Source organism: Mus pahari, chromosome 1 (genome assembly GCF_900095145.1).
Source record: "Mus pahari chromosome 1, PAHARI_EIJ_v1.1, whole genome shotgun sequence".
Classification (NCBI taxonomy): Eukaryota; Metazoa; Chordata; class Mammalia; order Rodentia; family Muridae; genus Mus; species Mus pahari.
Genome location: NC_034590.1, coordinates 37802540 through 37828299, shown reverse-complemented (window position 1 = coordinate 37828299; position 25760 = coordinate 37802540). Strand labels below are relative to the sequence as shown.

The 25760-nt window shown below is 45.8% G+C and overlaps 1 protein-coding gene across 2 annotated transcripts in view; it reads right to left on the bottom strand.

Annotated features, from left to right (window-relative positions):
* The window catches only part of Pcsk6 (proprotein convertase subtilisin/kexin type 6), a 183435-nt gene that overhangs the window by 106367 nt on the left and 51308 nt on the right, over positions 1-25760 (bottom strand). For both annotated transcript variants that reach the window (XM_021191532.1, XM_021191541.1), the window contains exons 3-6: positions 11787-11891; positions 11097-11240; positions 9864-9940; positions 7365-7453 (exon numbers count right to left, since the gene is read on the bottom strand). In XM_021191532.1, the coding sequence (XP_021047191.1) occupies positions 7365-7453; positions 9864-9940; positions 11097-11240; positions 11787-11891 (415 nt within the window). The remainder of the gene's footprint in view (positions 1-7364; positions 7454-9863; positions 9941-11096; positions 11241-11786; positions 11892-25760) is intronic.

The window sequence follows — 25760 nt, the reverse complement described above, 5'->3', positions numbered from 1 at the left end:
AAGGCACTGGGCATATAACTTATTACCAGCCTGCTTGATCCATCTAATGAAACATTTCAGAGACTTATGTTTTTAGTAAATTAAATTTGCTGACAAATATATATCTATATATGCATACATAAATGTGTATATATTATATATAATTGTCAGCAATTTTAATATATACTAGTATATATTAAATGTATTATTTTTATATAATAACATACATTAATAATATATATACATTAATAATATACATATGAGATTGATCAGGATGTACTATATATATATATATGCAAATGAAACTGTTAAATTAATTTTAGTCTCTAGAAATGTTTCATTAGATGGAAAACACACTAGTTACAAATGTAGATGTCTACAGGCACCTGGAAGGCAAGATAAGGGGACAAAGTATCCAGTTATTAACAAGACCATGACATAGGTTGGAGAACACTCCCTTGGGTTAGGAAGGGCCACCATATAGCTGCCAGTGTCTGTGGCCATGACAGATGAGACCCTGAGTGGCCAAAGCTTCAAGTTTTTCAAGAGTAAGCCCAATCACATGTTCTTTCTTACATAAAATTCTTTACTTTGTGAATTAAGTTAAAAACAAAATACTGTGAGGCACAGACCAAACACAAGTGTCTTCACACCAAAGGAAGCTGGCAGGCAGCCACACAGGCCACACTGAGAGCTTGGTGAGCCCTAATGCAAGAGCTAAACACCAGAGACAGAACCAGAAAGACTTATCCAGTTAGACCGTTTTCTAAGTCTCTTCTAAATAGCTCTAAGATTAAAGAGAAAAATCAAGCTGATAATTAGAAGTATTCAGAAATGGGGTGGTAGGATGGCTCTTTGGAAGTCCAGTGGGAGCCCCTGCTGCCAAGCCTGAAAACCTGATTTCAATCCCAGGGACTCACAACAGAGAAATAGCTGACTCTTCAGTATCAAGTGTCCGTCCTCTGGACCTGACAAGTGTGCTATAGCACTCCCATGGCCCACAATATCACACATGCACACACATACACACAAATAATAAATAATGATAAGTAAAAAGTATTCAGAAATAAATAGCAATAACAGCATAGTACAATTAAGCTAGTGACACAGATCAGGGAGAACACATGAATGGCATTCATTCATTCATTCATTCATTCACTAGGACATAGAAGAGCCTATAGTTAACAGGTAACAGGTGTTCCTCCAGGAGCTAGAAACAAACAATAGAAAGGTAAGATAAAAGAATTACCAAACAAGAAAAGATAGAAAGTGATGAAACAATAAAAAAATCATTTATAAACAATTAAAAATTTTTAATAAAAATGTAATTCTCTAAAGAAAGCCTCTTTAAAGGAGAAAAAACAATTTTTCACTGATCCAGGGGAAAAACAGATACCATGAATAAAACTGGGAACGACAACTATAAATATAGAAAAGTACCTTTAAATTCTGAGACTATGGTATCGTGTCAGACTTGAACCTCCAGAGAAATGAGTGATTTTATAGGGAAATCTAATTACCAAACTTTCCTCAAGGAGACTAAAAAGCCCATATAGACAGGATCATGAAGAATGACTAATCAGACCCAGTGCCATCCCCAGACCAGGCCAGGCCAGGGTCCTGGTAAAGCAACTGCTTCAGAGCAGATCCCAGACACATGCCACTGGGCCACCCCGAGTGACACCCAAGCCGGAACCGTGGTCTACTCTATCCCACAAACTGATGCAAAAACACACACACACACACACACACACACACACACACACACACAAACAGCTGAATGGAGCAGCAACTTGAAATGATATGAAGGAACAATACTTGGGATCAAACAGAACTTAATTCTAAGAAGGAAAGAAATAAATATACAAATATAATTTATTACATTACACAGACCAAATGGCACCTGTGTGTGAAAAAGAATATAATCATCTCTGCAGATGCCCTTTAAAGGAACATCTAACAAAATCCAATATCCACTCCTCATGAAAACGCTCAGAAATCCAGGAATAAAATACAGTTGCTTCAATTTGATAAAGGCCAACAACCGGAAATGAACAAAAGACAGCCACAAATGGTTTAATACTATTCCTGCATGCATGAAACACAACAACAGAGCCCATCAACCAAGACCATTCAATAATTATCAGGACTCCATAGTTACCGACTTAAGGTGTAAGAAAGAAATGAGTTACCAATGTTAGAGGCAGCCCACCACGGTCTCACAGATGGCTTGCCATTTACATACAGAAAAGCCATAAAAGCACAGAGCACCAACAGCATCCGAACAAGACAGCAGGGAACAAACACACTGCCTTTCCTATGTCCATTTTAGCAATGACTGATTATAAATATATACTAAAGATCAACGTAGACATAACTCTAATTAAGTATGAAAGCTCTATATGGAGAAAGTGATAAAGTGATCAGAAAAAAACCCAAACTATCCAACCAGTAATGATGGCATTGATAGAACTCAGACTAACGAAGGCTCAGGGCGGAGCCTGTGCACACGGGGGATGCAGGGTGGGAAAAGACAGTGTGTACATTTAAGCTGAAAAAGAATCTGAGAGGGGCTGGGGGCAGGTGCTCCATCCTACTCAATAGTCACAGGAAAAAAAAAAAAACATTTCATAGGAATCAGGAGGTACACATAAAAGATAACTCCATTAAAACTCTTGGATAAATTATTGTCCTAAAACTACTTTTCCAGAGGAAACACAAGAGAAACAATTTTATTTTTCACGGGCTTTTCTTAAGCTGGATCTCAAACTCCAGCATCGTAAGAGGAGGATAAACAAATTTGACATTATAAAAATTTCATCAGGTTTTTATTGAAATGTTACACACAGAAAAAGAACACAAGTAATCTATGTGTACCTCAAGACCTTAATAAAAAATTAAAATCTTCTGAAATGAAACACATCAGAGACTACTGATTAAATGCACCGTGGGTTCCCCACTCCGAAAATAGTGTCTCTGTAGGTCCTTGGCGTATTAAATCTCTCCTGAACACAGGTGGGAGACCTAACGCCAGTACGGCCAGGGTGCTGCTGCTGACCGGAGAATTGGTTTCCTGGGATAATTGGGATAAATACACTGTTTCCTTTAGTTATTTTTATGTGCTAAAACTTGCAAAAATCTTACAATTTTAACAAAGTTGTTAAAATTTACTACATTTGAATAAACAGGCAGGCTTTTTTCATTTTTGCGTTTGTTTTTAGAAGCCCATCTGTGGTGACTTTAAACTATGTCATTTTCCTCTTATAAAGGTGCAACCAAATCCCTCTCTTTGGGGGGTATGTAGTGATGCGCTTCTAATAAGCAGAATATGGCTGCCGAGATGGTATGTAACCGCTGGGACTAGATCATAAAGTAAACCTCATGATGTAAAACAAAGAATCAATAAAAGTTTTGTTTGTTTTAAGACACTGTAGCAAGATGGTTATTTCTCTCTTGAATCATGGCACTCGGGAGAATTAGCTCCCATGCTATAGGGACACTCAAGCCATAATGAAGAAAGATAGGTATTTTAAGAAACCAGCGCGCCAACCCACAGCTGCCAAAGAGTTAAGGCCTCTCACCAGCAGTCACATGCAGCCCGTCTTGAGAGAGGATCCCCAGTAAAGTGGTCAGATCTCAGATACAGCCAACTACCTAACTTCACCTTGAAGAGCGACTCTGAGCCTGAACCACTTGGTGTAGCCATGTTCTGCTAAATGAGAGATGGTTGCTGTTTCAGAACTCTTTGTTTGGATTGGTTGTCATGTGGCAAAGGCTAACAAATGCAAACTCTACTAGTTTAAAAATATAGAATATACATACATATCATATATATGCATATACATACATATGCATATATGTGTGTATATATGTATGTGTATATGAATGAATTCTAAGTTGTAGTTTTAATAAGGTAGAGGAGCTCCCAGCAGGCCACCTCTTCACAGATAATAATTACAGACCCTGGGAAACATGTACATTTTTCAGGGCATCAGAAAACAACCAGAAGAGGGCAGAGATAGATAGGGATTTAGTGGTTTAAAGGAAAGCCTTATCTTGGGTGTCCAAGTTTAGATGGATTTCTGAGACAGGCTCTCTGTTGAAGTCAATTGTGACAGGATACAGATTTTGAGAAAGTGAGAGAAGAATGTCAGAAAGGACCCAGGAAAAGGCATAATGTTCAATCACTCCTCTGACAGAGCCCTGAACATGTGTCTAAGCAATGTTCTTTAAAAAAAAAAAAATCTAGGAGGAAGACAAAGGGCACAAGCCTGAACAAGCCACGCAGATGTCTCAGGCACTCTGCACCCCAGGACTGCAGGTTCCCGCGAAATACCAAAAGTTATGCTACAAGAGCAAAAGCTATGTTCCTGGCAAAGAAGTCTGTGAAATGATGAATAAGTCTTTCAAAATTCAAATGTATGTTATTGCTATAGCAACATTTTACAGCATCCAGAAAAAAAAAAAAATCAACAGGCTCCAAATTCTACAGTATAGATTATTTTTATTATATAATAAATTTTACTGTATAATGATACAATAAAAATAACTAGACATGCAAAATAGAAGAATATGTGAGCTACTGTAAAGAGCAGAATTAATCATCAGGGACATAAAAATGACTGGGCTACTGGACTTCGTACGAAAGACTCTGCAGTAACTCTGGCTACCACGCCAGGGTGTTTATGATAAAAGATACTTATACAGTGAAGTTATGCGAGCCTCAGGGGAGATTTAGAGATGGTTACAAATAAGATAAAGCAAACTGGAAACTTAAAGCAGAAAAATACAATAACCAACACTTTGTAATAGCATGGGATTAAGAATAGACCGGATGCAGTAAAAAGAAGGCATAGCACTAACCGTCTAACTAAAAGCAAGCAGAGAAGCAGATTTTAATCTAGAAATGCACCTCGGTGAGCTGTGAGGTGTGTGGAGCAGCCGGGTGATTACAAGCGAAAAACATTTAAACACTGGCTTTTTTTCTTTAAGAGTGTGTGTGTGTGTGTGTGTGTGTGTGCGCGCGCACGAGCAGTTCCCAACCCATGGGTCACAACCCCTTTGGGATCAAATGACCCTTTCACAGGTCCTGCATAGAAAATATTTACATTATAACTCATAACAGTAGCAAAATTACAGTTATGAAGTAGCAACGGGATAATCTTAATTGTATGGTTTGGGGAAGAGGAACTGTATTAAAGGAACCAGTGCCACATTAGGAAGGTTGAGAGGCACTGGTCGAAAGAGAGAGCAAACATGACCTCTCGGAGAATCAGCAAACTCCAGTCTGAAAGAATAGAGAGAAGATGGCACAAAGGGCCAGGGTAGTTACAAAAATGTCATACTTTTAAAAAGCATCATCAAGCCTGCACAGAAGAGATCCCACAGGCACAAGGTGGCAGTCAGTCAGCATGGCATCCGGCTCACCCTCAGATGGAGCGATGAGCAGGAGACAGGAGAGTGACATCTTTAAAGCATTCCAAGTGGCAGGCTAGAATTCTGCCCAGCACAACCTCTTTCCACCATGACAACAAAGATAAGTTCAGAGCCAGGAATTCAGTCTCCATCCCTGGGACTCATACAGCGGGAAGAAAACTGAACTTCCCCCACCAGGTTTTCCTCTGACCTCTGTATGCATCGGCATACAACCCCATACTAAATTAATTAATTAGTTTTTTTTAAAGGCACTCTCAAATAAATTCTAGGAGAATTTCTCACCACAACACCTGAACTTTAAAAAAAAAAAATTAAATGAGAAATTCTCTGGGTACATTGACTTTAGTTTTGGAAGGCTGAGCTAGGATAATAGGATAATGGCCATGAGTTTGAAGCCAGCCTGGGTTACATACAGAGCTCCAGGCCAGTTTAGGCTATCTCAAAAAGTAAATTATTCAGGTTGAAAAAGAGAGACCACAAAGGTCAAGAAATATTCCATATATAGGCGGGTATGGCTTTCTATGAGCTGACTTAAGTTTTCAAAACAAGAGTAAGAGAAATAGTCGGGTTATATACAGCTTCAATCTCAGTACTCGGGGGCGCGGATTGCTGTGAGTTCAAGGTCAGCCTGGGCTACACAGACAGACGTGTCAAAATAAAAACTAAAAAGGAGTGGAACAATAGCAGTGCACACATAGCAAATACACGAAATCTCCGGCACAAAGCACGAGGGTGGGAACTGAAATAACCCGTTTCGATTCATACTTCACACATGATTTATTATGACTTATTCCAGACAGACTGAGGCAGGTTAAGATACATATTTTACTCTTCTGAGCAATGACTGGGGGAGGAGGGGTGGGAAACAGACATAAAAAGGTCTAGCCCTATGATCAGCCCAGAGGCACTACAGAGAAATTCCCTGCCTTATGCATGAAAACTCAGAGAGAGGGTGGCCGCTCTATGTTTGGGGCGCTCCAAAATTACCCTGCCCAGTGGCAGGTGTCAGGAGAGGGGAAGGAGGAAGAGGTGGCCAGATTTGTAGAACTGGAGGTATGCATGGCAGCTTTGGAGGCTCTGGCAGCCATGTGTTCCTTGGCTTAAGGACAACACAAGCTCACACGTATATCCCTGTGTTCAGCCCCCTCCTTGTCCTGTCCCTAAGTAGTATAGGGCCTCCCAGCTCCACATTGCCTCCTTAGAATGTCCTGTGTGCAGCCAAGCCTCTTGCCTGTTCCCTCCCAAGTTCCGTCTGCCCGTCTCATTTCAGTACCTGGTCCCGTACTGACCTCTATGCAGTACTATTCACCCCAAAGGCATGCTGAGCTCCTGGAGGCTCCTAATTATGTCTGGCATCTTCTTCTCCCCCTCCGTGGCTGCCCAGAGTTATACATGCAGTACGTGCTTGAAGATGTACGAAGCATTAATTTTTAAAACAATCTTGATCCCGGCCCTACTCTGGAGGTACTTGCTCTCCAGACTCTGGGACGCTCAAGAGCCACAATTTGGCAGTGAGGACAGAGGAGAGCCATCCGAGGACAGCAAGCTGGACTTGTGCAGCTCCTCTGGGTGGTTCTTTGTAAGCACTGCTTCCACTGACCTCGTCCACCTGCCTGACCCCAGAGTCTCAGAGGCCCGTGCTCTCAAATGACCCTTTCCAGACCAACTCCCCCCGGGAATCTGCAGAGCCGGTTGGTGGGTCTGGGGTGAAGCAAGGAATCTGCATCTCTGGTGGATAGCAGAAGCTGCCAGATCAGGGATCTGGAGGAGCGAGGCTTGAACAACCAAAACAGTGGGGTCTATCTGCTCACTCAAGCGAGTCCTACCTCAACCCCCCACCCCCACCCCCACCCCCATTAGGCTGGCTGCCTGGGCTGTGGCACAGCTGCCCTTGCCGCTTCAGATCAGGTCAAAGGACATGAGGCTCCTGGCTTTGTATCTCACCTTACCTCCTATCTTTGCATTATATGCGATGCCCACGATGCAGTAGGAGTTGTTGGCCGAGGCGGCGACTTCTCCTGCGCAGCGAGTGCCATGTCTGAAGCGGAGGAAAACAGAAACAGAGAAAGTGAGGTCCCGGTCCAGCAATTATTAATGAATCCTGTGTACCGCTCATCTCTGCAGCCAAGGTCAGCTATCCTTTCCTAGAGCTGAGATGCCAGCAAAGCCCCTTCCCCTTTTTTCAGCATATGTATTCAATGAGGCTTTGCTGCCCCACCCTTTCTGCCATCTGGAGATGGCAAACATCGGTTCCCCGGCGTCCCTTCTAGGATGCCTCCCATAGATACCCAGTTAGAAGAGTGGCAGCACCTGCTGCCAGTGTCCATGGCCCTGGGCATCTTGGCACTTGTCACTGCTATTCACAGACATGCCTCGGTTCTGTGCCTCCTGTGACTAAAGACCTGTCACTTGGCACATACAGGTGCGGTGGTGTCAATGCCTGCCTCGCCAACACAATACAAAGAAAACCTTGCACTTTTGCCTTGGTTCCCGGTGTCCTGACAAGCTTGCTAGTCTGAACAGACCTCTGTCATTTCCACAGCTGTTTATCGGGAGCTGAGAAAGGATGCCTTTTTGAATGCTCAGCAGAGGCTGGGGGCAATGAGGAAATGAGCAGGGAAACAAATGGCTTTCTCCAGGAATGAGTCCATCTTCTGATGTGCCACCCTGGGTCGTTCCCTCTAGTGGATACCGAAACATGGGCTAGTCTACACTGTACATCTGTGATTAGATGCCACAGAGGGACTTGGAATCATCTATTCAAATTTGTAGCAAACTTTAAAAATCTTTAAACATAGTTGAGAGCCTGTATGCTAGACCCTTTGGGAAGGAGTCATCTGTCATTCGCTGGAGGTCTCGCAGCCCCAAGGCCAAGCCTGCTCTCAGGTCACACAATGGGATTTGATTCTGCCCTTCAAGGGTCACTGCATGGACTATAGATCATGCTTCTCCAGCCCTTGATGTGTGACTGGGAAGCAGGCCCTGTGCCCCAGGCCTCCCCACTGCCTGACAGAAGGGCACCTTGGGACGTGAGGCAGGAAGTAGTTGGGGAGCCTGGGAGTCCAGCATCTGGCATGTGGTACACAGCACCAAGCAGCCCTGTACCGCCCTGAGTGGAACCTACCCACAGCACACTAGCAAACTGCTGGAGTCTGGACGTTGGACACCCTGCCTGCCCCAATCTCGTGGGTTAAAGGCTTAGTCCCGTGGCGGCACTACTTTGAGGAGCAGTATCTTTAGCAGATGGAGCCTTTGGTCACTGAACACATGACCTGAGTGGGGCTGTGGCCCTCAGACACTTCCTCCTCCTTTTTTGATTCTGTGGCTTACCTTACACAGTGTTATGCTCCCACCATGACTCGGGGGATGGACTGGGGTAAAGTTGTAAGCCAAAGTAAATCTCTCTCCATCTGATTTTTTGTTTTGTTTGTTTTTGTCTTTCTTACACTCTCCCCCCCTCCCTCTCCCCTCCTTCCTCTCCCGCTGTCCCCCTTCCTTTTCCCCTGCTTCGGAGATACATCTGGCTATATTGTCCAGGCTGGCCTCTAAATTCCTAGGTTCAGAAGCACCTCCTGCTTTCCCCTTGAGTAGCTAGGACCTGGGGCGCATGCCACTGCGTGTCCCTTCACCTTTTCTAAGCCATGCCTTTCCTTATGGTGACAGAAAGCTGACAAACAGAAGCCGCTTGGGAAGACATACCCAGGCTGGTGCTGTGTCAATACAGGGACGGAAGAAAGAGCTCTTGTTACTTCCCTCGAAATACTTCTGGAAGAATGATAAGAGCTAAGGGAATCGGGCGTGCTGACAGAGAAAGGGCAAACAGGCACCGTGAAGGAAAAGCAGGAACAACCCCAGACTGCCATTTAGCTTGCATCAGTCACTTGACCTCTTCAGGCTATCTGAGGTGTCGACTTACAGTGTAGCTGATCCCCACCTGTCACCTCACTTACCTACCCCAACAGCCCTTGAGCTGGGGACATCATCTGTGTGGAGCATCCTCCATGACAGAAGGACTAGGTCAGCAAGGTTCCTCAAATGTGCACAAACAGCCACAGCCAGTGGGTGGGGGAGGGGGAGGGTTGAACTCTTTATTTGTCCAGCATCCTTCATGCCTTTCCACCTCGGTCATAAGGTCAAAAGCGGGGTTGGACAGACCAGACTGGTGTTTGAACACAGTCACAGAGAGTCCAAGACACAGGCAATTCTTTTGACTCTCCCACAAGTCTGGAAACAACAGTGTTTTGCCCCATTGGCTGGCCAGCTGACAATCCTAAAAGCCATCTGTGCCCAAAAGCTGTGGTAGAGTGGCTTCTGAGACCTAGGTAAGCCCCAGGCAGCGCCCAGGCAGCGCCCAGGCAGGTGAAGCACCCAGAGCCTAGAACCTCTGCAGGGTCCCTCTTTGCAAAGAAAAGAAGCTAAGCCAGGACAGTAGCCACCAAAGGACATACTTGTTCTCGTTGCTGGCGTCATATCTTGGGGATGGGTCATAATCGTTTCCATTGACATCGTAGCTTGCATAGGAATCCTGGGAATTAAATCTTGGTTAGTGAGTACTGGAGACACAATGTTCCATAATGCCACTTTAAACTATCTGCCAAGCCTTGGCAAATGAAGAAAATCACACCCAGGATCGCTCTGACTATAACTACCATCCTATATACTTTTCATTGTGGTGAAATATACTGGACATAAAACCTTACCATCTCAACTATTTTTAGATGTACGGTTCAGTGTCGTTAAATCCACACACATTTTTTTTTTTTTTGGTACAATTACCACCACCATTTATCAGTAGGACTTTTTCATTGTGCAAAACTAAAGGTCTGTACTGATGAAATGGTAACTCCCCACCCATCCTTCCCCAAGCCCCGGCAACCGCCATGTTTAACTTTGTCTCTCAGTGTGGCTCCAGATGTGTCTCAGGAGAGGAATCACTCAGTATGTGGGCTCTGTGACAGCTAATTCCAACCAGCATAAGGCCTTCAGGTTCGAGTTGCTACATGTATCAGAATGTCCTTAATTTCATATTTTAATGTGCATGGTTCTCTTGACATATTTGTAGTAATGGTATTCATATAAATTTCCATCCTTCTTAGAAAATGCATCACCAAGTTTTCCAGTGTTAACGCAGTCTTCACAACTCGTCCCTACGGGCCACATAGCGACCTTAGAAGTGGATTCCGTGGGTTTACCTAGCTACTTTTGGCACCCAGGTGTCCTAGAGGACTTAGCCACTTCCCATATTTACTGCATACCAGGCTCTCATCTTTATGTGTATTAACTTATCTAGTCCTTACAACAACCCTCTAAGAAGCGGTCCTCCTAGTAACCCTATTTTACAGGTGGCAACACTGAGGAACAGAGAAATTAGGCAGCTAGCCTGGAGTCTCGGGCAAGTCAAGAGAGGATCTAGAGTTCTCTGGGTCCAGAACCTGTGGTTTTGCCCTGCTGACCTGCGTTTTAACCCACAGGCTAATATGCATGTGGTGACCACCCATGTTTCTATTCTCTAGGTTACATTCCTAGAAGCATGTGACTCAAACACACGGATGTGTCCCTCCGCCAAGCCCCCTCTCTGGTGTGAGGGAGAGGTAGCAGAATGTTTGCATCCCTGAGTCTGTACGTATTTAATGACTGGTGTAGTTAAATTCCATGTGTGTCAATCCTGAGGCTGGACTTACGTAGTTGGGGGCCAGGTCTGGGTGATTCCTTTCTATGCCGTCATCGAGGATGGTGACGACCACATTCTTTCCTGTGTAGCCACGCTTCCACGCCGCCTGGACGTTCATCTCTGACCGACAGCGACTGTTCTTATCTGCGCAATGCTGCAAGCAAGCACAGAGGACAGACATGAAGCCCAGGACAGACACCTCTGAAGCTGAGCTGCCACAGATCACCAACCCAGACACTCCTGATGCCAACAGGGCACAGCATGGCCACCCAGACAGGGACGACTGTGTTAAGAAGCAATGAAGAATGGTGGGCTCCACCTTAGGAAGCCTATCTTATACGTGGAGGAGCCCTGGTCTTCTCTGCACCTGACAAGGTGAAACCTTATGTCACTCTCTCCTGCTGGGGACACCGTCCAAGGACATCCACCAATCAGTCCATTCTACAGCCAGCATCAAAGCTCCGCCCTCCATATAGAGCCTTCTCGGAATCCTCACACAGCTCACACAGACCTTCAGGTATAGCGGTGGTTCTCAACCTGGGGGTCACAGCCCCCACAGGGTCACATACCGGATATTTGCATTACATAACAGTGGCAAAATTACAGTTACGAAGCAGCAATGAAAAAAAAATCAACCCACTTCAGAGGCACAGGATGCTAATGTCCCAGAAAAGACAGAGGCCCCCAACACCTTACTTACCATGTACCACATGTTAGACCAAATGGGATCATTGAAATAAAGAGAGTCGCTTCTCGCCTGTCTCTTGACCCTGCGCTTCACTTCCTGTTGTTGTAGCCATTTTACCTATCAGAAAGAAAGGTAGATATTATTTATTTATTTAGGTTTTTTGAGACAGGGTTTCTCTGGATAGCCCTGGCTGTCCTGGAACTCACTCTGTAGACCAGGCTGGCCTCGAACTCAGAAATCCGCCTGCCTCTGCCTCCCGAGTGCTGGGATTAAAGGCGTGCGCCACTATATTATTTATCTAAAGGTGCAATGTTTTCATGGCTAAAGTACTTGCTATGCAAGTCTGAGAACCTGGATTTAAGCCCAGAACTCACATTAAAAACCAAAAACCAAAACTGTACATCAGCTCCTATCTGTAATCTAGCACCAACAGAAAGCTGGGGAAACCGAGACGGGAGACTTGCCCAGAAGCTCGAGGGTGGGCTAGCCTGGAGTACACAGTATGGCAGCAACAAGGAGAGCAGAAGCAATGTGGAAAAGGAGAACCATCCCCTGACTTCCACATGCATACTAGTGTGAACGCACGAATGCGCGTGTGTATGTGTGTGTGTGTGTGTGTGTGTGTGCGTGCATGCATGAGTTTGCATAGTGGTGTATGCGTGCCTGCATTTGCTTAGTGGGTAAATGCACTTAGCACACAAACCTGAGGAACTCACGAAAAGGTCTGGAGTTATCCTCCATAGTTATCCTTTAGTCCACACATACACTGTCTGTGACATTCGTGTGTGGGTGCACACAAACTAAACATAGATGTCTGTGATTGATGTGTAAGAGAGAGAGAGAGAGAGACAGAGAGGGAGAGACAGAGAGAGAGAGAGAGAGACAGAGAGAGAGAAAGGAGATGAGAGCTCAATGATAAGAGCATTTAGTGACCTCCCAACGACAGCCTCTTGTAAACGCTACAGGTTTCCTTTTGCAAGATTCTGGGTCATGGTAGGTGACTTGGATGGCATGCACCAAGAGATGCTTTGACAGCATTTTAAAGCCACTGGCTTATTATGAATGGTGATGAGGGTGGCGATCACACCACACTAACAGATTTTGAAGTTATTCTACTAAAAACAATTAAAAAAAAAAAGAAAGAAAGAAAAACAGTCGCTGTTCCAAAGAAGAGAACCCAGGAACGGAGAGGATAATCAAACTGGGACCAGAGATACTACATGAGTAAGCAAAGGACCATAATTCATGTACTAGAGATTGGGGCAGCAGCTAGAAAACATGTACAAAGAAAGATCTAGAAAGGGAAACAGCAAAGCACTAACCACCGTGATTCTTGTTTCCCTCACCCGGTGTGACTTGCTTCCTTGATCAAGCAACGGTTTGAAAGGTGGAATAAACAGCCCAGGAGTCCCGTGATCCAGGACCCAGGATGCCTGGGACAAAACCCAGCCCCACAACTCGTGGTGCCTCCTGAACCTCAGTGTGTCAGTCTATAGAGAGAGCCTATCACCAGGAATTCTAGGGCCCGCCGTGGGGACAGTGTGTACAAAACACAAAACATGCACACCAGTGCGCAGCAGACAGCACACAGCCATCGCTTATGCAGTTTTCCAACTGCAGAAACCTGATCAAGAGCCCCAGGCAGGGGAAGTGTTTCCTCTGGCCTGGCTGGGCTGGTTGGCCCTGCATCAATGCTTGCAGCTATGGGTCAAGCCAGTGCTGAAGGCCAATACGGAAAGACGAGGATGTGCATCTCGAGTACGTGGAGCCCCTGCTCTCAGGAAGGCCGGATCCCATTCCGGGGCTCCCACCAAGCAGACAGTGAGGTCACCCGACACAAGGCAGGCTGCCTACAGGAGTTAGCATAGACTTGGGAGGAAAGAATGAAGGAGCAGGGAATTCGCAGTTACTTAAAGGCTGCTGGGGACTGTAGGCTGGTCCTGGAAGTTAAAATGGCTGACCCAGAGAAAGCAGGGAGTGAGGTCCCCTAGGGTCAAAGGTAAGATTCCCCCTCCCCCTTCTCTAAGCATCAGCTTCTCCATCTCCTGAAGGGGGGGACCACAGTGCCCTGGCTGGTGGCCTCATAGACATGGATGTCAAAGCCTCCCTGGTATACAGGACAAAGCATGCAGGAAGAAGTGCCAGAGCCTGTCTCACCACAGGTATGATCTGTCCACAGATCATCTAGACACTGGGTTTATTAGTGCAAGAAATCTGGATGGGGGGACACACACCCAATCCTAGTACCTGGGTGGGAGGCCGGAGGTTCACTTGATGCGAAGCCCATGCTAGCCAGAGCTACATAGTAAGGCACTGTCTCAAAAAACGACAACAAAGGAACCCTGAAAAGAGCTCGAAATCCCTTTTGGATTAGACACTTGAAAAAGCTTCAGTCCCAAGCCCTAGGTAATTTATACACCCCCTAGAAAGAGACTCCTGCAGAAGATAAAATGAGAAAGAGCTGTTTTGCTCATTAACACCCACTGATAGCATTTTACAGCTTCCCCACACACGGTACTGGAACAAGAAAGCTCTACCTGGTAAGAAATCTGGAAGGTACCCTTTCAGTATCTGCTAAACACCTGCTGTAAAACACAGAGCACTCCCCGGGGAGATCCCACCTCTCCTGCCACGCTGACAGCCCAGGGCCTCAATGCCACCAGGCCTCTTACTCTGAGGCGGTAGCTGTGCTGTCCCAAGCCTGGGTGGACGCTGTGAGGGAAGCAAGTTCCCAGTATGGAGTTGCCAGTTGGATGAGTTGAGCATCCCAGCTCCTTGTTGTTGTGGGGTTTCTGAGGGAAGAGCCCTAAGGGTAGCTGTGTCAATACTGGATCCACAGCACGACTAGGAGTTCCCAAGGGCATGGTAGCTCTCCCTACCCTCCTGTCATAGGCCTGCTCATTAGAAGCTCTGCCTATGACCAAGACAATGAAACCAAACAGCATGGGTTATGTGCCCACTGTGGGAGTGTCTAGGGTCCAACTCTGTTGACAGGGACTCAGAAGGTCAGCCTCGGTACAGCGGCTAATATGGCTAGCGGTCACCCAGTCCTTTACTCAGGCTTTGGTTACTGCCTAACTCCTCATCCATCTTTGGGAAAGTGTAACAGGATTTCTTACTTCTTGACCATCATAAAGAATAAACTAATTCCTATCCTAGTTTCTCTGCAAAGTGAATACCCTGGAGTCACTCAGTGACCTGCTCGCTCAGCAGAGATGTGTAAGAACATTTCATGGGTCCAGTACTAGGTTCCGGGGAGATGAGGATAAATACTTGGTTCCTGACAAAGGCCAACACACCAGTGCTCTACCTCAGCCAGGCTCTGTTTGGACACCCTCAGGTTGGAGCCTAAGAGACACCTGGATACTCTAAGAAGGCCAGAAATATGCTCATGTCCCAAAATCGAGTAAGAGGCTGAAGTTTCATCTCTCTCATCAGACAGAATCCCCACCCATGCATGCAGACGGGTCCTTTCACAGAGGCGTGTTCGTGGACTGTCATTATGTATGTACATGGCCATGTGACTTATAGCAAAGGACCGTACCACTGAGGTCTCTAACATATCACTCATGGAACTGATGCTTCTGTAGAACTTGAAAGCAACTGGTGAGAGTCAAGGGTGGGCAACTTGTCTCTGGGACTATTTGGGATACGCAATTATCTGTATTAGAAAAAGCAACATAAGACTCTCTGTAGGATTACCTAGGGTCCTGTGTGGTGGTTTGAATGTAAATGTCCTCGTGGGTTCATATGTTTTTTTGTTTGTTTGTTTGTTTTGGGGGGAGTGGGCTCTACCACTTCCAGTTAGCTCTCTTTGCTTCCTACTTGTAGCTTCCTATTCCAGTCCTCATGCCTTCTTCTTGCTGCCATGCCGGCCCCATTTCGGTCTCTCAAACTCTAAGCCCCAAAAGGCCTTTCTTCTATAAGCCGTGTTAGCTGTGGTATTTTATCTCAGCAACAGAAAGGTAACTAATAGAGACATGGGTATTAGACTGTTGCTTTAAGGAACCTGATTCTGCTGTTGTCATTTTGAAGGGACATGGAAGACTTTGGGGGGGGGGAGGGAAGGGGGATAGAAAAGTGGTTAAATGCTGCAAGCAGAACTTAATGGCCATTCCACTAGGAGCCTGGAAGGCAGTGGGGCTGAGAGCAATGAGGACCATGATGATGTTTCATGATGGGGAAACAACAATACCAGGAACTGGGTTAGAGTCCATTCCTATGATAACTGGCAAAGAATAAAGTTGCTTTCTGCCCTTGTCCTAAGAACTTGCCTAAGTTTTGTTTTTGTTTTTGTTTTTTTAAATAAAAAGAAATAGACCAATTTCTTTGGCAGAAAGAATTCCAAAGCATAATATTGAATCTATGGCTTGGTGGTTATTCATGACTCTCATGCATATCTACTGTGCTGGAAGAAGGGCTGTAAGGGTTAGGGAGAGCCACATCATTAAGAAGAGGGCTGATCTATACTGGAACAGAGGGAAGGATGTCCTCAGTGGGGAGACCCCACCCTGCCAAGCTTCCAACTGGTAACACAGAGCCCATGCTGTCTTCTGTTCCTAGGAAGTAGCCAAAACAGAGATCGAATGTGACTCGAGGGGCCCAGGAGCCATCCCAAGCTGGCAGCCAAACTTGGCAGCAGCTTTAGAGTCATGAAGGACTCAAGGAAAGTGTCATGATTCCTCCCCTGTGTCTGCAGAGAGCCACTGAGGCATGGCGTGGCAGAGGAATCTCTGTGAGCACTAGAGGGAAGGGAGCTACGAAAGGCCATTTTATAAACCTGTGAAAAAGAAGCTGGTGTTGCAGAGAAGATCCCAAGATACTGGAGATGGTGTAGACATCTACCAAAGGTAGATGGGATGGAACCAGCCAAGAGAGAAGTGTATGTCAGTGGCAGAATAGCTTGAAGGGAAGGGAAGCCTTTTGATATCAGAACTACAAGGTTGTGCTTGCTCTGCTGGGATTCGGTTTTGCCATAGTTCGGTATTCTTCACTATGCTTCCATTCCTCCCTTACAGGGTGGCAATATAGATTCTGTGCCATTGTATGTTGGAAGTATGTGATTTGACTTTTGATTGTACAGGGGATTGGAGTTAAAAGATGGCCTTGAGTCTCAGAAGAGACTTTTAAACTATGTGAAGACTGAGAAAGACTACAGGGACCTTAAAAGTTGAACACAGAAATGAATCTTGCATTATGATAAGGCTGTGAGTCGAATACACACCCTCCTAAGAGGGCCAGTGTACACAGGAAGTCGTCACAGCAGTGTCCTTGGCTATCACTTCCCACTAAAGCTTCATTCGTGGTCTTTGTTCCAGATGGCGTACAGTGTCTGTGTGAGGTAGTCAACCTTTCTCCCTGTGAGAAATGTACGGCAAGAGATAACAGTGCATATTGATTCATCTTTCAAATTGCCAGGTAAGAAACTTGGAGAATAAGTCCTAAACTCAAGTAAGCCTATGTCTGAGTGACCATGGCCTCCATGTCTGATTGAATGGAATTGGGAATTGGGGATGCTATGGTTTTCAAGTATGGTAAAAGCTTGCTGGCCAGCCCGTGGTGCTACTGAGATGGTGTAACCTTTAAGAGATGGGGTCTTGGCTGGATTGTAGCTTAGTGGTAGATTGCTTGCCCAGTATCTACAGGGTTTCATCTACAGCACTGGGTTGGGGGAAGCTGACTGAAGTTATGTTCTTCCTCACTTTTGAGGGGATCTGCGTGTTTTGAGGGAATATTGGCCTGGACCTTCCTCCTCCCTGCCCTTGGTTCTGCAGCTGCCATGCGCAGAATCTGCCTTCTCTGCCCTGTTCCCTTTCTGATGTGTGCTGCCATAGGCCCAAACCAATAGGACAGTGGTTCTCAACCTAGGGGCTGTGGTTCTCAACCTAGGGGCTGTGACCCCTTTGGGGGGGGTCAAACGACCCTTTGACAGGGCTCACCTAAGACTATCCAAAACCATAGGTATTTTACATTACGATTCATACCAGTAGCAAAATCTCATTCAAGAAATAGAAATGAAACTAGTTTTCTGACTGGGAGTGACTAAAACCTGAGGAACTTTATTAACGGGTCACAGCAATAGGAAGGTTGAGAGCCACTGCAATAGGACCAGGCAACTATGAGCGACAACCTCCAAAGTTGAGCCACAGCGAACTTTCCTAAAGTTACAGGTTGCAGCATTCTCATAAACATAGCATTATGCCTGTTCCCATTCATCCCTCTATCCATCTTTTCTCTCTGTGAGTTGCTTTACCTCAGGTAGTTGCCATAGTGATGTAAAGATGAACGAACTTCAAACAGTGGTCCAGCTATCCTATGCTGCCCTACAGCTACCTGGACAGGATCTACTGTCCTGTCTCCATTGTATTTCACTGTGCTAGGCAATGCCTAGAAATCAGATGGAGCTCATTAATATATCCTGGGTGAATAAATGAAACCATAATTCAGATTTTAAATATGAATATGCTTCAGGCTGTATATAAGGAACAATCACAGACTTTTAAAAACATACTTCTGGATTGGAAATATGATTTAGATAGACTTCTTTTCCTTTTGAGACAAGGTCTTACTATGTTGCATCTGCTAGCCTGGAGCTCAGTCAAGCTCAGGCTGGTCTTGAACTCACAATCCTCTCTACCCAGTCTACTAATGCTAGAAGCCAGGCATGCTCTGGCAAGCCCACACCCAGCTTGGGTATTGACTACTGCATGACATTTTGTTTAGTTTTGTTTTGTTTTGTGGAACATCAATAATAAGTGATTTGAGATGGGAGCAAGTCTACAAAACATCACAACTGCCATACACCAATCTTGCAACCACAACCAGGTACAAAGTGTCTGGATGTCTTTGAACTTTATTTGGACCTGTTTTCCTTTTCTCCGTTTCTGTTTGTTTCCCGCTAAGCCTATACCAGAATTATCCTACAGAGTTCTTTGCTCTGGGAAAGATTTCTAGGTGTTGAGAAGGTGTCATACTCCTCCCAGGGTTACATGAACAGTGGCTCTTGCACATGGCTTAGGATCCAGCACAGGGCCTCTCCCCAGCTCTGCACTGTGTTTTGCAGCACACGTCCAACTTTGTTCTAGAAGTCAAGTTGAAATCCAGCCTCTCTGGACTGTCCTCCTGGGTAAGATGAGATAAAATTTAGAGACAGTCAAAGGAGCCCCCACACACAAGCAGAGACCTAGAGGCAGAGGGCGGACATGGGGAGCGTGGGAGACCCTGAAGGGAGGGCAGTAAACGGCCTGCAGGTGTCAAGAGCCACTGATGCTGCCTCCTTGTTCACAGAGTCCCTGACACAGCTTTAGCTGTTTCCTCTTCCATGAGCCAGAGGCACGCTGCCAGACTAGAAGCCTAGTTGACACACTGGTCCCAGGTGTCATAAGCAACAAAGGGCTGTTTTGAAAAATCCTCCCATGTGATGGTGTTGACAAAGAGAGCAAAAAACTCTGCTTGCTTTGCTGTGGAGCCCTTCCCTGTCCTGAAGGGTTTGGGTTTTGTCCTCAGAAACCCCAACAAGCTTCCTCAAGAAGCCCCCTTCCTATAAGGGAGCTTAGGGTCCATCCGTGGTATTTAGAGAGCTAAGGAGACAAAGGATATTCCCAGAGTCCTCTGTACTGAAGTCCTCCCTACACAGCACATCAGGGAGGGGGATGTATGAGAACCAAGCTGGTAAACTTTTTCAAGCACTCAGGAGGGTCTCTATTGAATCCTGAATGGATTCTGTGCTCCATACAAAGCTGTACCTAGTGCAAAGGTAACAGCTCCTGGCATCTCTCCTTTCCCTGCGGCTTTTTGCTTCAAAGAGAAGTATGCTCTAGTCTGTGAATACGAAAGGTCAAGAGGGGCTTCCGCATGGCAAGGTAGCCTGATAACACACCATGCAGATCAGTAGAGGGGTCAGAAGCTATGTTCCCAGGGCTTAGGAACCATCACATCCCAACACAGAGGGGAGAAGCTGTAGAAAAGAAGCCTGAGTAGGCAGACTGACACCCTGCCTGCCTGCCTGGGCTTTAGATTCCAAAGCGTCAATGTGTGTGGGCCGGGCCAGCCCATCTCTGAGCCTTTGCACTCAACAGTGTGGTCACATGTAGTCTCCATCAATGATAACTGCTCCAAACACCAACATTCAGCCCGCTGAAGGCTCGACAAGAGGCTACCTGGAGTTAGGTAAGGACAGTGGTCACCAATGGTTGCACGACCTGAGGGGAAGTGAAGCCGGGCCTTTGTCCCTAAAAAAGGAGTGGAAGGAGTCCTGGAACTTCTGGGAGCCTTATGGAAATGCTTCAGGAATGAGCATGTGCTTTTGCTCTCTACAACCTTGACTGAAGTGCCAAAGAGGCCTCATTTCCACAGTGATTAAGATCATGGAGCAAACCCTAAAGAGGCAGACATCTGGCTACCCCTTTCCATCTTCTGTCATACCCATCACTAGGACATAAAAGGAAAAGCAGGCATACTTACTGAAGAAGAAACTTTAGACATTAGGCAACTGTGCTTCGTTTGCTCTCCCATTCTGCTTCTCATTCTCAGATGCTCCCCACAATCCCTTAGTAGATAGACTAAGGGCCTCCTTGTTGTTTGGACTTTGATGGCTCTCTAGGTAAGGTGTGGGTATTCCCTGTAGCATTGTTCCCATCTACATGTCCCTACCTGGTGCCCTCCATGTTGGAGTATTCTGAGAAGACAGAGATGTGCCACCATCTCTAGCTTTTCCATATATCTTGACTCTTTCTCCTCTGCCCTTCTCCTTTGTCTTTAAAGAAAAAGCTGTTGTCTGGTCCCTGTGACAGTTTAAACTAAGAACAATATATACTATGTCAGATCAAGGAAATACAACTCATGGATTAAATGAGACAGTGGCAGGTGACAACAAGGCTCATGGGGACAAAAGACATGGGAGTGGCAGCCATCACCTCCTTAAAGGACAGGAGAACTGTGTATGTAAGGCATGGGGTGACAGCTGTCACCTCCTTAGAGGACAAGAGAACTGTGTGTATAAGGCATGGGGTGACAGCTGTCACCTCCTTAGAGGACAGGAGAACTGTTGCCATAGGTTACTGGCTTCACTTGAGCTGATCTTAGGATGCCTGAGCCTACCTGCAGTGGTACACTTCCTCTGCTTGGGGTTTGCACGTAGGAGATGCCGGGTTGCTATGCCAATTGTACACCCACAACAGAAAAGTCGTGCAGTAGACATTGGGGAAAAGTTAGGAAACCCAGGACATAAAATGTTTCTAACTCAGCCTAGAATACTACCATAACCCTCTCACACCCCCAAGGAAACAGGGAAGTAGCCCTCCTCACTACACACACACACACACACACACACACACACACACATACACACTGCTTTACCTGCAGCCACAGAAAAACACTATAGAAGCCATTTCTTGAATTCAGTTTGGAAGATACTGGCTTCACTGGTCATATAAGCAGTATGTCCCAGGGAACTTTGGAAATTGAAGCTGTCTACCCATTCCTAAGTTACTTCTCACTTTGCTGAAGGACACAGACAGTAGTTTCCCCATTGCCGATCACTGGCTTACAGTCACTGAAAACAGAGCCTGCAGCCACAACCCAGTTGGGTCAATTGTTCTGGTTGAACTGTGTCTCCCTCTAGATCAGTGGTCCTCAACCTTCTTCATGCTGCAACCCTTTAAGACAGTTCCCCATGTTGTGGTGACCCCCCCCAACCATAAAATTGTTTTTTGTTTTTAATTCATAACTGTAATTTTGCTGCTGCTATGAATCATAATGGAAATCTCTGTGTTTTCGGATGGTCTCAGGTGACCCCTGTGAGAGAGATTGAGAGCCACGGCTCCACTTTATGTTAAATCCTAACCCCAGGTCTTCTCAGAATGAGACTGTGGGGCTCAAACCCACAGCCTCACACATGTTAGGCAAGCGTTCTGTCACTGAGCCACACCCCAACCTCTGGAGACAGTCTTTAAAGAGACAAATTGAGTTAAAGTGAGGTCATTAGGGTAGGCCTTCATCCATTATTACTGATGTCCTCATATGAGATTAGCGCACAGATGTGCACAGAGGGAGTCCATTCGAGGACACAGCAAGAACACAGCCGTGTGCAGAAGACCTCACAGAAACACACAGTCAAAGCCTTCCCCTTCACCTCCCGGCCTCCGAGACTGTAACACATAGGTTCGTATCCGTTATTCAAGCCACCCAGTCTGTGACCCTTTGTCACAATGATTCTAGCAGACATTGGTCCACATTCCCTTGTCTATCGTTTTTTTGGTTTCAGCAACATGCAACGAGGCTTTCCTCACTCAGCTTCCCATGTGGGCTTTATGATCACCGAATCACACAATTTATATCCAAAACATTTAGATAGAAAGCAGTTGGTATGCAAACAAAGACAGGTAGCCATTGTATGCTCGAGCCTGGCTGTGAAAATTGAGAGACTTTTCAATAAACATTTATTCGGCATCTGTTAGCTTTTACTGGGTGACTGCTGGGCTTGTGAGGGGATAAAAAACAAACAAGATTGTGGCCTTGGCTCACCACAGCTTTGTATTGTGTTGGCAAGGAATCCGATGTCAGTGACCAAGCTCCTCTTCCCAAGAGGATCCATCAGTCTGGTTGATTTGTCTTCCCATTACTCTCCACTGGTTCTATCAGTCGTAGCACCCTGGATGTGCTCCCCAGACTGTTCTAGAACTCAGAGATATCCTACGCAGCCCCCTGCCACTTCTGTTTCTGTCACCAACCAGATCTAAAGCAAACTAGTACTCATGGTTGCTATTGCTATCAAATACTGTGGTGTGCACCCACTCCAGGCTAAATCTATAACACAAATACACAACTTGTAGGAAGAGCAGACAATACCCTGAGGATGTTGATTGAAACCACTGGCTCCCTAGTATCAGGGATATTTGAGATCAGAGAGAGGTGGTGAAGAGAAAGACCAGGAGAGATAGGGAGCGACCTGTGCAAAGGCTGAACAGGAGTGGAGTGTGAAGTCATCAGAGGGGGCTACAAAAGCTAGTATGGCTGGGCTCAGGGGGACACAGGGGGCCACAGGAAGCCAAGAGGTACAGGGAGTACCGCCCACTCGGGAGAGTGGCAAAGGGTGTTTCATAGGATCCCTTGGGAGTGGAGAGGTTAGCAGATCAGAGGCAACAAGGAGGCTCACTGGAGAATAGCCTGTAGGACATTGCTGTAGCCCAGATGAGAGAAATCAGGATGTGACCTGGCAATACAGGAAGAGAGCTGGTCTTGACCAATGAAGGAGTCGGGGAGGGGGCACCTGCCAACTTAAGCCAGAGAAGACAAATCAGTACCTCTCTTTGAGGCTGTGAGGCCTTTGATGTCACTGAGGACTGCCAGAAATGCAGGTAAAATGATAAAACACTGTCTTTTGAGGTGCATTTTAAAATTCAAACCCTTTGCCAATTGCCGACAGCCATGCACCTGCAATCGGCTGTGCTGTGCTGAAAGTGTGTTTGTTGTAGCAATTGGTCTTCAATCCTGCTTGGGAAGAAGTGGTGGTCTGTGTGAGTCAGGGTGCTAGAGCGCTGTTCCTACCCATGTGGGCAGATCCATCCTGGGCAGGAGTAGCCTGGCCATTACATAGTCCATTGGCCCCAGAGACCACTGTGGTCACTCGCTGTCCGTGTGCTGCTATCTGCCAGGAACTCTCTGTTTGTTTGTTATTTGAACGGCTCTTGCACACAAACTGTCAGATAAGATTCCATCTGTTAAAGGAATGATCTGTTTAAATGTTGCATCACCACTGGAAAGAAACCTGAGCTCTGATTAAACTCTGGGGCAAAGTCCCATCACCCTAAGCAGAATGCCCGCTGCAGCCCCTGAAGTCACACTGCAACTGGGAAGCGTTAAAGCCCCAACAGGAGGCACCAACTAGAAGATCCCCACAGCCGAGAAGCGGGCGCTGAAGCTCTCTCTAATAACATCTCCATCTTTCCATTTCCATCATCCAACTGGCTGAGAACCAAAGGAAAGGGCTGAACTAGAGTCATCTAGCTAAAATGTAAGGTCTGGAAGACACAGGCAGCAGCGTCTAAACTATAAGCCAGTTTGGAACAGAATCAGAACGAGTAATTTTTAAAAAATTTGTGAGCCCTTTCAGCTATTGGCTGAGGCTTCTGTAACATCTGCCCTTCTGCAGACATTGAGCAAAAGAACAAGTTAAAAACAAATGGTTTCATTTTGCTTAGATGACAGCCTTCAGAGAAAGCCAGTGACCAATACTGCACACTGGGAACATGCAGGTTGTTCTCCTTGTGATCCGGCTGATTGGTAAAGCAAAGCAAAAACATGGCCCCTCAAGAGGAAATCACGCAAAGGTTAATTAAGAACATACAGAAGGGAACGGCTCAGCAGTTAAGAGCACCGCCTGCTCTTCCAGAGGACCTGAGTTGAATTCCTAGCACCTGTATGTTGGCTAACAACTCCAGTTTCAGGGGATCCCATGCTCTCTTTTAACTTCCACAGGAACTACATGCATGTGGCAAACACCCATACACATAAAATATTATATAAAATATTATATATTTTATGTGTAAAAGAATGCAAAGACAGTGCTGGCCTACAGAGAAACCGGTAGAGGATGGGTGGAGGGAGCTGCCTGGCAGGGGGGGAGTGGGGGGTGGGAAGTGTATATGTCTATGTGTGTGTGTGTATGTGTCTATGTGTGTGTCTATGTGTCTATGTGTTGTCTATGTGTCTATGTGTAAATAAAGACAAGCTTCCCTCCTTCGCTGCCACCCCCTTGCGTTTTGTTTAAGCAAATGTACACTCCATCCATTTTCTATGATGTTGGGGTGGACTGTAAATTCCATCACTCATCAAACCGCTTTGATACATCAGAAACCAAAGGTAATTAAAATAAAATACCATCTGTACTCTATTGGTCTTTATCCTAAGCCCTATAACATTCATTTCCAGTTTGGTCATTCCAGCACACGGACAACTACATTCCAATGTCTCTGAATAATATTAAATCATCTTTTCCTTTTGTTAATAATATTAATTATAGACCTTTCCAAGTGAAAGGGTCTCATGAAGGGCTAAGGGAAGAAAATGGTTCTGATAAGGGACAGTACTAAATAATTCTATGAAACAGCAAATTTCATCAAACTGGAAATGACTGGGTAAAGTAAACACTCACCAAATGGACAGTGGATTCATTTGGCTTGCCTTAAAACTAGACTATGTAAACAGAAGCATTTCATTTGCAGTTCAGAATTCCTAATTGGTCTATATGCTTTCCCTGGGGTTGAAGCTTTAATTAGAACTGAGGGAGACAATTGGCCAATCACTGGCAGGTCTCTGCAGGGCTGGAACCGGCAGGCTTTTCACCTTTTTCCTCTTTATTTTTTATTGGCAGGATGCTTTGATGGCAGCCCTGCCAGGAACCAAGAAACTAGGTAAAAGGGGTTTTTATTTGGAAAAAGCTAGCTGCCAGAGTCTTGCCCTAGGAAGTCTGTTCTTCCTTCTGCTTACTTCAGGCATACAGCTGCAGGGTATGGTGGCTCGTGACTGTAACACCAGCATTGGGGAAGCTGAGGCAGGAGGCTGGCCATCAATTCTAAGGCACCATGGGCTTTCGAGTGGGTTTTCGGACCAGCCTGAGATACAGAATGAGTCTCTGTCTCAAAATGATGCAACTAATCCCTGGGGAACCCTTTGTGGGGAGACCCAAACTGAATGCGCTCCTTTCAACAAACCCAGCATGAATCAGCAGACCAGCTCAGCTGCTGCATACAGGTGAGTCTAGGGCATCCAGCCACGGGCACCTCGGGGAATAGGTCCCTGTCACCCGGCCTGCATGAGCCTTCTGCCCCAGCATCACGAAGCCTCACGAGTACCAGAACTACTAAGCAGCTCTGCATCCCACAATCACTCAGTTCATGTTTTTGAAAAAGAAGACATGCCCAGCTAAGTAGCTTAGGAAGGTTTAAAACTTCCAGGGCTGGTGGCTCTCGTCTGTAACCCCAGCTA